Genomic DNA, 12,539 nt, shown 5'->3' with positions numbered 1-12,539 from the left:
GTCTGAGCCACTATTAACACATATATTAGAGCCCACTTTCCCTTCATGTAGAACGATTCGCAAATTCCCCATTTTATTTATTTATTTTTTTACTTCTTTCAATCCCTTCCTATTCTGAATTTGAGCTCTGTATTTGCAGACATTTCAGTCAGAATTGGTTTGTATTGCTTGGGGTAGTAAGGGCCATAGACTATCCAAAAAGATACTACTGGCTTCTAGACCCTTTAGGTGGTTTGGGCTTTCCATCCTCTCTCCATATTATTAGGCTGCCCAATTGGCACAATTCTCTGTGGTATACTTCCAAAAGGGAAAACCTGACTGGGCGATGATGGAAAGACAGCTGGTTCCCCTATTATACCTTAGATTTAGTGTGGCGAGTGCCAAGGTAGAAGCTGCCTATTCTTGCCATGACTATCATTCAATAAGGGTTTCAAAAGGTAGTTTTTTTTTTACCCTAATGGATTCAATTCATTAGCCCCTGTTCACACCAGTGCAAACTGTCATGCGATTTGACGTCCCACCCCATTGATGGCAATAGACCCTTTCATATCGCCGTGACTCACGTCACCAAGATTATGAATGAATAAGGTTCCTGCACTACTTTTTACTGATTTCATTGCGACTTGCATAGACTTCTGTTGTATGAAGTCGCAAGCTGCAATCAAATCAGCAGTGCAAAGTGCACTGATGTGCAGCTTGGAAATAGTGCTAAAGCAGCGCAATCTCAATGCCACAAAACGGGCGTGAACAGGGGGTTAAGTTAAAATAACTTTCTGAGTGCAGCTTCCCCCTTATACTTAACTGAGCCCGATCTCAAACCAGTGATTTGCACGAGAGCAGCAGCTCTCTCCCTCCTCACAGGGCAAACTTAACAGTGGGAGCCATTGCTATCAAATCCGGTGACGGCAGAGTGGGGCCAAGCCCACCGGTGTGTCATCATAGGAAGCAGCTTCCTATGGTGGCACACCATAAAAGAAGGGCCAGGAGCGCCAGCAGGGAACACTATAAAAGGAGGACGACAGGGATTGCTCTGCAAAACCAAGTATAATTTAACACGTTTATTATCTTAAAAAAATATTACCCTTTACAATCACTATGTGGGACAAGCTGCAACATAGCCAGAATCTTACATTTTGTCCATTGGCTCATTTTTCATGATCCTGCTTTCCCACCAGGTCTAGACGTTTAGGCGTTGTGATGGTGGTGGACAAAAGCTTATACAGAATCGGGTATTAACCCCTAGAGCATTGGTCTCCAAACTGCAGCCTGTGGGCCAAATGCAGCCCACGAGGCACTATTCTTCCCACTGATAAAAGGCATCTCCCCCCCCCCCACCCCGACATCAACGATGGGGCATTGATCGTTCCACGAACACCAATGATGGGGCACTATTCCTCTTACTGACCACAGGCGCTATGTAATTTAATTACCATTGACCAACAAGCCTGAGACATGGTCTACTCCCATTGGCTACAGTCCGGTCCCTCTAAAGTCTGAGGGACAGTAAACTGGCCTTTGTTTAGAAGGAAGACCCTTGCCCTAGAGGACCCTTCACACTATAAAAAACTGCAGACAACTTAGGAATGCCTCCATCTAAACTCTAGGTTTTGGGTTTTTTACCTTTAGATTTTCATCACTTACACTCTTTATGGCCTGATTCCTCTACAGTTCCACAGAGTACCCCTTATGAGAAATGGTGCACAGTACATAAGATCTGGGTCAGAGGGGTAGTATTCTACAAAATGTATGGGCTACTGCTCAGTATCACTGACAGGTTCTCCTATATGGCAGATTGGGACACAGATCTCTCTAACACTAACAAAAAAAAAAAAAAAAAAACGAGGCCAATGGCATGTCCGTTAACCACATTTGTTAAAACTTCTTTAAAGTGTTACCTTGATTGAGGCTAATCGCAAAGTGCTGACAAGACTTTGAGAGAGTCTGGGAGCCCTGGGCCAAGAGCTGCATGTCTTATCCAGTTAATTGGTACCTTTTTATGCAATGTTTACCACAGGTCCATTACAGGTTTCCCTCTTGTTATTTCTATTCTTTTTTCTAGTCTCTTCTTTCTTTTCCTATTTACAGGAATCATCGTGGCAGGTGATAGCTATCTTATGAGGCTATGCTCTAGATAAGCCTCTCTCAACCTTTTCAACACAGAGGAACCCTTGAAATAGTCCCCCGGTCTATCTACAACTCATGATACATTAATGTGATGGTCAGTGGGAAGAATGGTCCTTACACTTGTGGTCATTGGGAAGAATTACCTCCTTACAGATAGCTAAAAGGATCAATGGTGTGAGTGGGAACTTATCTGAGAGGCAGAAATTGCCCAATGCTGAAGGAACCCCTAGCAACCTCTGGAGGAACCCTGGTTGAGAATCACTGCTCTAGATGGAATATTATTTTGTGGTGGTTTCATTGAATATACTTTAAAGTGATTAACCCTGGATTGTATGATCCTGAAATATTGCCACGTCTTTTTCCCTTTGTAACTCAAATTTATTTCTTTGTACCAATTACTTGGCATGATTCATTTCTACTCAACCTCATGCACACTGGACGTTATGAAAAAAAAAAAAAAAAAAAGCCAGTAATATTAGCTGTAGAGTCTTCCAGCATTTTTGCAGTAGCGTTTTTTTGGCAAAACTATACTCCCATAAAAGCTTATGGCTCAAAAACACTGATAAATGGCAAATAGCCACGTTTTTTGGTGTTTGTTAGCCGTTTTCAGAGGTAGAGTGTTTTCACAGCTAAAAAACTCCTCTAAAAAACCCACTGGTTCTGTTTTTTTTCCAGCTAGAAAACACCCCAGCCAAAAAAACTGCTAACAGCCTATGTGTGTATGGACACATAGGATAACATGCTGGGGAGTTCATTGACTGCAGAAAAATCGTCTGAAGCCAAAAACAGCAGCTGTGTGCATGAGGCCTAATAAGAAAGATTGAAGAATACAATATATACACATATAATCTTATGGGGAAAGTTTTGTAGAAATGAATGGTGTGGTGACAGGGTATATTTAGGAGCCATGTGAAACAGACAGTAAAACTTCCCCAGTAAAAAGCAGCCTAGCATGCAGCGTCTATGGAACGGCTCCATCACTCCTGGAACCAGCAGAGTCACTCTGTAACCACTCCCTCACCAATTGTATTTCAGCAACATCTGGGGATGAAACTTCCACTTGTCATAACATGACATTAAAAATCACTGATTCTGCTATTGGCAAAGTATTCCAGGCAAGCGTACCAAGAAATGGGTCACACCAGTTCAATGCCCAACTTTGAGAAGCTATGAAAGTCTGACATGCAGCCAAACATCCCTTAACCTCTTCAATACCGGGCCTATTCTGGCAGTCCTTTCCTACATGTGAAAATCATCATTTTTTGCTAGTAAATTACTCTGAATCCCCAAACATTATATTTGTTTTATTTAGCACACACCCTAGGGATTAAAATGGCAGTCATTGAAAAATTATTGCGCAGATAAAAAGTTGCAAACGCCTTTTTTGGAAGAAAAACTGTTTAATGAATTAACAGTAAAGTTAGCCCAATATTTTTGTATAATGTCAAAGGTATCCATTTACTCGGAGTAACATTATCTAACATGTCATGCTTTAAAATTGCGCACTCATGGAATGGCGGTACTTAAAAATCTCCATTAGGGCCGAAACAACTAATCGATTAAATTAATCGATTACTCTTTTTATAATCAGCCACTAACAAATCACTTGACAAACCCATTTGGAAAATAGTGGATCCTGACACTGCCTGTCCATATCTTGGACCCTCTGGCAGTACAAACAAAACCTGTGTTTTGCAAACCTGAGCGGCCGCCCTTAAATAGATTCTGATCGCTCTTACTACATCAAGAGACTGTAGTGCTTTCTCTTCCCCAGATTAAAGGGGTTGTAAAGGTAAATGTTTTTTCACCTTAATGCATTCTAAGGGAACTCCTTGGGGACCCCCAGGTCACCAGAACTAGCGTCTCCATTGGAAGATTTCCTCTCTATTCTGGGGACAACCCCTAATTTGGGTTTTCCTTTAATAATGGTAAAAAGGACAAATAGAGAGGGTGAATATCCAGAATGGGGGCACAGACAGCAATAAAAACTGACAACTACTCTAACCCCCCTGCACTTTAGCCAAATTTAATATAAAATGTTTTGCCTTTAAACATTAAAGTTAAGGCTAAGGCAAATTGCTAAATTTAGCCTACTTTATGATTCACCTAGTCTTGCCAAAATGCATAGCAAGGGTTGTCACTTCCACTGTACCTTGACATGAACAAGGAAAGTTATGCAGAAAACAAAAATCACTACTCCGCCCTCTACTTCTGTCAGCATGCTCACTGCTACAGACCCCTTCTAATCTCCCTCTCCCTCCCTTATGCCAGTGGTTGACAAATTTGCTTGGAATGTAGGAGCCAGCTAAAAAAGTTAGGAGCCAGGTCCGTGACGGCGATCTGGACCTGTCCCTGGCCTGACATGGAGACGAGTGAGGGGAAGATAGCGCACGCGCCCCCCGTGACCTGTCTCCAAGTCATTGCCCATAGCTCTTAGAGGGACATTTTTTTTATTTTTATTTTTTTCAAATGACAAATTTTTTTTAAATTGCATTTTAGTGTAAATATGAGACGTGAGGTCTCTCTGACCCCAGATCTCATATATAAGAGGACCTGTCATGCTTTTTTCTATTACAAGGGATTTTTACATTCCTTGTAATAGGAATAAAAGTGACACAATTTTTTTTTTTTTTTTTTTTTTATAAAGAACAGTGAAAAAAATAAAAATAAAAGTTAAAATAATAAAAAAAAATATTTTAAACGCGCCTTGTCCCGCCAAGCTTGCATGCAGAAGCGAACGCATATATGAAAGCGGTGTTCAAACCACACATGTGAGGTATCAATGCGATCGGTAGCGTGAGAGCAATAATTCTAGCCCCCAGACCTCCTCCAACTTAAAAAGTGCAACCTGTAGAATTTTTTAAATGTCTCCGATGGAGATTTTAAAGGGTAAAAGTTTGTCGCCATTCCATGAGCGGGCACAATTTTGAAGCATGACATGTTGGGTATCAATTTACTCGACGTAACATTATCTTTCACGATATAAAAAAAAAAATTGGGCTAACTTTACTGTTGTCTTATTTTTTTTTAATTATATACATTTTCCCCAAAAAAGTGCGCTTGTAAGACCGCTGTGCAAATACGGTGTGACAGACAGTATTGCAACGACCACCATTTTATTCTCTAGGGTGTTAGAATAAAATATATATATAATGTTTAGGGGTTCTGAGTAAAGGGAAGGAAGATTGGCTGGCCGGGGAATTAGCATTGCATCCATTAGCATTGCTGGTTGTAATTCCAACGGCCACCACAAGAGGGCGCCAGATTCCAGAAGGAACCATAGGATCGTAGAAGGCCTCAAAGCCGGGGGCTCAATTACCGGCCGCCGGCGGCGTGGCCCGACGCGATCTCGCCGGGGGGGTCCGCGGAGACAGCATACCCGCAGCTGTGCTGCCCCAGGCACTAGGTCGCTAATTCTAGTCGCAAATGCGACCTGGCGCCTGGGTTTTGTCGAGCCCTGCCTTATGCCCCATACACACAAGCAGATTTTCTGTCTGAAAACTCTTGGATGGTTTCTCTGAGGGAATTCCGCTCAAGCCGTCTTGCATACACACAAAAGTTCTCTGAACTTTCGACCGTCAAGAACGCGGTGACGTACAACACTACGATGAGCCGAGAAAATGAAGTTCAATGCTTCCGAGCATGTGTTCAATTGTTTGAGCATGCATATGAATTTTGCGTGTCGGAATTGCTACAGACGAACACATTTTTGGATAAGAACTTTTTCAGACCGTAAAATAGAGAACCTGTTCTCAATCTTTTGCCTATGGAGAGGCAGGCCAATGAGAAGGGAGTTGCAATAGCCAAGGCGAGAGATAACAAGGGAGTGAATGAGGAGCTTGGTGGTTTCATTTGTTAAAAAGGGGTGAATTTTAGAGATGTTATGGAGGTTAATTCTACAAACTTGACGATTGGACTCAAGGCTGAAATGACAAGTCAGAGTCTAGGACTACACCTAGTGCCCTGGCATGAGGGGAGGGACTGATGGTTGCATTGCTTATTTTGATGGAAAAGTCATGGAGGGGGGAATATTAATAGTTCAGTTTTAGAGAGATTTAGTTTAACCACTTAAGGACCGCCGCATGCCAATGTACGTCATCAGAATGGCATGTACGTGCTTGCCTTCCAGCGGGTGGGGGGTCCGATCGGACCCCCTCCAGCAGGATGCGGCGTTCCGTTTTGCTTCAGGAGCGATCCGGGATGAGGGGATGGCCGTTGGTTTCTGGCCAGCCCCTCTCGATCGCTCCTGGCGAATGAGAAGCTTCCTCCCGCTGTGTATAGTAAACACAGGCAAGGAGGAAGTGATGTCATTCTGCTCGGGGCGGTCTTTTTGACCGGACTACGAGGAGAACACTGAAAGTAAGTGTGCACCAACACTACACTAACATGTAGGCACACAAACCCCCCTCCCCCCGATCACCCCCCTCCCCCCGATCTCCCCCCCTCCCAGTCACAGTGTCACTAATTGCAGTGATCATTTACTGATCACTGCATTCAGTGTCAGTTGTGACAGTAAAAAGTGTCAGGGCAATTAGTGTTAGGTCCAGGGTAGCCCCCTACCACCCCCCAATAAAGGTTTAACCCCCTGATTGCCCCTAGAGTTAACCCTTTCACCCCCTTTTGCCAGTGTCACTAAGCGATCATTTTTCTGATCGCTGCATTAGTGTCACTGGTGCCGCTAAGTAGCTATTTATTTAGGTTCACTGCCAGGTTTTTATAGCACTAGGTACCCCCATATACTACCCAATAATGGTTTTAACCCCGATTGCCCCTAGTTAACCCTTTCACCAGCGATCACAGTATAAGGGTCACTGGTGACGCTGGTTAGCCAGTTATTTAGGTTCCCCGTCAGGTTTTTATATAGCGCCAGGGACCCACATATACTACCCAATAAAGGTTTTAACCCCCTGATTGCCCCTAGTTAACCCTTTCACCAGTGATCACCATATAAGTGTTATGGGTGACTCTGGTTAGTTAGTTTGCTTTTTATAGCATCAGGGCACCCACCATTACCCAATAAAGGTTTAACCCCCTGATCACCCGGTGGGTGATATCAATTAGGTTTTAGGGTCAGGGTCTGCGTCGCCCCAGGCAGCGCTAGGTTAGTGCCAGTACCGCTAACACTCACGCGCAAAGCATAAACCTTGCGTAGTGGTATAGAATCTGAACAGATCAATATCTGATCAGATCAGATCTATACTAGCGTCCCCAGCAGTTTAGGGTTCCAAAAAAAAAAAAACACATTGTTAGCGGGATCAGCCCAGATACCTGCTAGCACCTGCGTTTTGCCCCTCCGCCCAGCCCACCCAATTGCAGTATCGATCGATCACTGTCACTTACAAAACACTAAACACATAACTGCAGCGATCGCAGAGTCAGGCCTGATCCCTGCGATCGCTAACAGTTTTTTTTGGTAGCGTTTTATATTTAAATCCGGAAGGCAGTGCTTGGTTTTCGGGTTCCCGTACGTGGCTAGACTCCCAAAAAGTCCCCCACATGTGGTATCCCCATACTCGGGAGAAGCAGCAGAATTTATTTTAGGGGTGCAATTTGACTTATGCCCATAGCATGTGTGAGCAATATATCATTTAGTGACAACTTTGTGCAAAAAAAAAAAAAAAAATTTAAATTCCTGCAACTTGTGGCAAAATATAAAATATTTCATGGACTCAACATGCCTCTCAGTAAATAGCTTGGGGTGTCTACTTTCCAAAATGGGGTCATTTGGGGGGGGGGGGGGGGTTGTGCTATTTTGGCATTTTATGGCCTTCGAAACTGTGATAGGTAGTGAGGAGTGAAATCAAAAATTTGCACCCTTAGAAATCCTGAAGGCAGTGATTGGTTTTCAGGGTGCCGTGCGCGACTAGACTCCCAAAAAGTCCCCCATGTGGTATGCCCGTACTCAGGAGAAGCAGCAGAATATATTTTGGGGTGCAATTCCACATATAACTATGGCATGTGTGAGCAATATATCATTTAGTGACAACTTTTTGTAAACTTTTTTTCGTGTCATTATTCAATCACTTGGGACAAAAAAAAAAAAAAATATATTCAATGGGCTCAACATGATCCTCAGCAATTTCCTTGGGGTGTCTACTTTCCAAAATGGGGTCATGGGGGGGGGGGGGGGGGGGTTTGTACTGCCGTGCCATTTTAGCACCTCAATAAATGAGATAGGCAGTCATAAACTAAAAGCTGTGTAAAGTCCAGAAAATGTACTCTAGTTTGTAGACGCTATAACTTTAGCGCAAACCAATAAATATACGCTTATTGACATTTTTTTTTACTAAAGACATGTGGCTGAATAAATTTTGCCCTAAATGTATGACTAAAATTGAGTTTATTGGATTTTTCTTATAACAAAAAGTAGAAAATATCTTTTTTTCTCCAAATTTTCTGTCTTTTTCCATTTATATTGCAAAAAAAAAAAAAAAAAAAAAAAAAAAAAAAAAAAAAAAAAAAATCGCAGAGGCAATCAAATATCATCAAAAGAAAGCTCTATTTGTGGTAAGAAAAGGACGCAAATTTCGTTTGGGTACAACATTGCATGACCGCGCAATTACCAGTTAAAGCAGTGCAGTGCGAAATTGCAAAAAGACCTCTGGTCCTTAGGCTGAAAATTGGTCCTGGGCTGAAGTGGTTAAAGCCGGATTCCACCCTAAAGTGGAACCTCCGCTGATCGGAACCCCCCCCCCCCCCCTCCAGTGTCACAATTAACACCTTTCAGGGGGGAGGGGGGTGGAGATACCTGTCAAAGACAGGTATTTTCACCCACTTCCGGGCATAGACTCCCACGGGAGTCTACGCCATTTCCTGCCCTGCCGCGCTGTCTGCTGGGACACACACGGGTCCCAGTGACAGCGCGGAGATTTCCTATTGCGCGGCGCAGCTCGCGCATGCGCAGTAGGGAACCGGGAAGTGAATTGATTCCCTCACCTCGAATGGCGGCGGCAGCAGCCGAGGCCCGAGCGGTCGATCGGCATCGCTGGAACCCGGGACAGGTGAGTGTCCATTTATTAAAAGTCAGCAGCTGTAGTATTTATAGCTGCTGGCTTTTAATAATTTTTTTTTGGGCGGAATCCCTCTTTAAGGAAGTGGTGCGACATCCATGCTGATGATATGTCAGTAAGTTAGTAATGTGAGAGGAGACTGAAGGAGTGAGGTGAGGAGTAGACAGATTTGGGTGTCATCAGCATATAAGTGGTATTGGAAGCCATGGGCTATTATCAAGTGACCAAGGGAGGAGGTGTAGATATAGAAGAGAAGGGGTCCAAGAACAGAGCCTTGGGGGACCCCCACAGAAAGGGGCAATGGAGAGGAGGAGACAGAGTTGTAGGTGACACTGAAGGAGCGCAGTGATAAATAGCCAGAGAACCAGGATAGAGCAGAATCTAGGCCAAGGGAATGTAGTTTATTGAAAAGGAGCCAACAACAACAGTAACAAACAGTATCAAACAACAGTACCAAAGGCCGCAAAGAGGTCAAGTAGTAGGAGTATGGGCTGTTGGTTTTAGCAGTTAGTAGATTGTTACTGAGTTTTAGTAAGGCAGTTTCCGTGGAGTGCTGTGATCGAAAGCCAGACTAATGGGTCAAGAAGGTTATTTTCACTGAGGTAGGAGCTGAGATGGTTGTAGACTAAGCGTTCTAGAAGTTTAAAGGTAAATGGGAGCAACGAGATGGGTCTTAAAGCGGGGTTCCACCCTAAAGTGGAACTTCCGCTGATCGGAACCCCCCCCCCCCCCATCCGGTGTCACAATTGGCACCTTACAGGGGGGAGAGGGGTGGAGATACCTGTCAAAGACAGGTATTTACACCCACTTCCGGGCATAGACTCCCGTGGTAATCTATGTCATTTCCTGTCCTGCCGCGCTGTCTGCTGGGACACACATGGGTCCCATTGACAGCGCGGACAATTCCTATTGCGCTGCGTGACTCGCGCATGCGCAGTAGGGAACCGGGAAGTGAAGCCGATTCACTTCGCTTCCCGATTCCCTCACCTAGAATGGTGACGGCAGCAGCCGAGAGCTGAGCGATCGATATCGCTGGAACCCGGGACAGGTGAGTGTCCATTTATTAAAAATCAGCAGCTGTAGTATTTATAGCTGCTGGCTTTTAATATTTTTTTTTTTAGGTGGAATCCCTCTTTAAGTTGTGCAGGTTGGTGGGGTCCAGTGAGGACTTTTTTAAAGAGGAGGGCCAGTTTTAAAAAATAAATTTTAAAAGTCAGCAGCTGCAAACACTGTAGCTGCTGACTTTTAATAAGCAGACTTACCTGTCCAGGGCGCCCCTGATGTTGGCCGCCCGAGGCTGACCAGTCCCTCGGCGCCGCCATTTTAACTAAGGGAAACAGTCCCCGTTTCCTACTGCGCATGCACGAGTCGCGCAGCGCTTTGTGAGGCACGCTGTGTTCTGGGACACACAGTTCCCAGAACGCAGTGCGACCCATTACCCAGAAGACGCCGCACGGAGGAGAGAAGACAGAACATCACCGCGGAAGGAGGAAGAGGCAGATTAGGATGATGTGCCTAGCAACAGGCATTTCTGGTAAATTAAAAAAAAATAAAAAAATAAATCTGTTTTTTTTCTACATTTTAATGTATTTTTCAGGGTGGCCCTCCAGTTTAAGTATGGGGGTGATCTGCGCATGTTTTAGAGGGGAGGGGGAAGGTGCCACTAGAGAGGCAGAGATTGAAGATTTGAGTGAGGGAGCATAGGATAGAATTAGAGGGTGACCTTAGTAGTTGTGAGGGAACAGGATCCAAGGGACAATTGGTTAGGTGAGCATCTGAGAAAAGTTTTGTAACCTCTTCAGTAGTAGACAATTCAAAAGAGGAGTGGTTTGAATGCGCTGTTAGGCCAGGCATGTTGGGTGGGAAAGATGTACACACAGTGGAGGTGTCCTCATAAATTGCATCTATCTCGTCTTTGAAGTGATTGGAAATCTGTGATTGGCAGCGAGTGAGTTAGTGTGGGGGGGGGGGGAGCAGGGAGTTAAAGGTTGAGAAGAGCCGACGGGGGGGACTGGATGACAAAGTAATAATAAGAGAGTTTAGAATGTGACAATAAGGGAAGTTAAAATAAGGGCACAAGGTCCAGCTTGACATGACTTCTCATGACTGACACTTTGAGACCATATCACTATGGCTAGAACTTGCCACCGGTTTACAGATATGAGACCTGAGGACCACCTCCGAGTGCAGAAAGAGTACTCGGAGTACAGAGACACACCACTGTTAGGAATGGAACAGCTTCCTGCACAGGGCCTGTGGTTGCTAGGATGTCAGTGGTCCAGTCTTCCTAGTAACAGATGACCTGACCACATACAGCTACTGAGGGTGCTGAATGAACACAAGCATTTCCATTTTTTTTTTTTTTTTTATCTGCCTTGATTTTAGCTTTAAAACGTATATAGTTCATCTTACAGCAACATTATAGCACCTTATAGTGCCACTGTCCCACATTGCACAGCTGACATTTAAAGTCCAAGAAAAAAAAAAAAAGTCACCCCATTTTGGATAGAGTGAGGGAGGTGGGTTATAATCAGTCAGGGTTTTTTGTTGCCATCTGTGTGCCATTGGGGAGTTTTCACTTCCTGTTCCATAGCCAAGACAGGAAGCAAGAGAAAATCCTTCCTATGGTTGTCACCAGAACTAGTGCCCCCCATTGGAGGATTCTCCCCATTCCTGTTCTGGTAACAACCCACAATTGTGAGTTTTTTTCCCCCCACTTTCAATGATGATGATAACAGAAATAGTGGGTAAATCTCCTTAACGGAGGTACAGACGGCAATAAAACCTGTCAGGGGGTTCTAATCCCCCTGCACCTTATCCGATGAATCCATAATCCAGGTGAGGACACGTGTGGTGGGGTCTCACCTGTAGAAGTTCTCCGAGCCTCCTATGGCCACCAGGCAGTAGGTGTTCGTCAGCTTGGCGAAGCAGCCGATCTCATTGTTATTCTCGAAGGAAGCGCGGACAGCCATGTCTATAAGCAGAAAGCGATCTCTACAACCCTCACCTCACTTCTCCCCGCTGTCTGCTAAATTCCAACACGTGTCCGGAGAGCACAACGCCTCCACTTCCGGGATGTCAGGCGCACAGCCAATAGAGAGCGGGCGTCAGGAAAGCTTGGCGTACTACGGCGGCCATGTTTGTTGTGGGATTGCAAAGTGTCCGTTTTTATAAATACATGCTGTTGTTGCTAAAAAAAAAAGCTGTGTTTATTGTAAATGACCGATATTTTTGGCGTAATATAAAAAAAAAATTAAATCCATGCCCGGATTTTTTTCCCCTGTGAGTGCTTTGTGTTGTATCTCTGCGGGCCCGCCCACTGCGTCTCAGCTCCTCCTTATTTCAGGAGGAAGGGATGTTCCGTTGTTTCGTCAGATATGGCGACCCGTCAGAAAGTGTAACGGA

At 44.4% G+C, this 12,539-nt stretch overlaps 1 protein-coding gene across 1 annotated transcript in view; it reads right to left on the bottom strand.

Annotated features, from left to right (window-relative positions):
• Positions 1–12,208, bottom strand: part of EIF6 (eukaryotic translation initiation factor 6) — a 41,094-nt gene extending 28,886 nt beyond the window's left edge. Inside the window, exon 1 of the mRNA XM_077459566.1 lies at positions 12,000–12,208. Coding sequence (XP_077315692.1) covers positions 12,000–12,106 — 107 coding nt within the window. The 5' untranslated portion in view covers positions 12,107–12,208. The remainder of the gene's footprint in view (positions 1–11,999) is intronic.
• Between the last annotated feature and the right edge of the window lie 331 nt (positions 12,209–12,539).

Source organism: Lithobates pipiens, unplaced genomic scaffold, assembly GCF_037356315.1.
Source record: "Lithobates pipiens isolate NorthernLeopardFrog02 unplaced genomic scaffold, aLitPip1_a1.2 Scaffold_28, whole genome shotgun sequence".
Taxonomy (NCBI): Eukaryota; Metazoa; Chordata; class Amphibia; order Anura; family Ranidae; genus Lithobates; species Lithobates pipiens.
The sequence above is the reverse complement of the archived record's forward strand: the minus strand, read 5'-3'. Positions and strand labels throughout refer to the sequence as shown.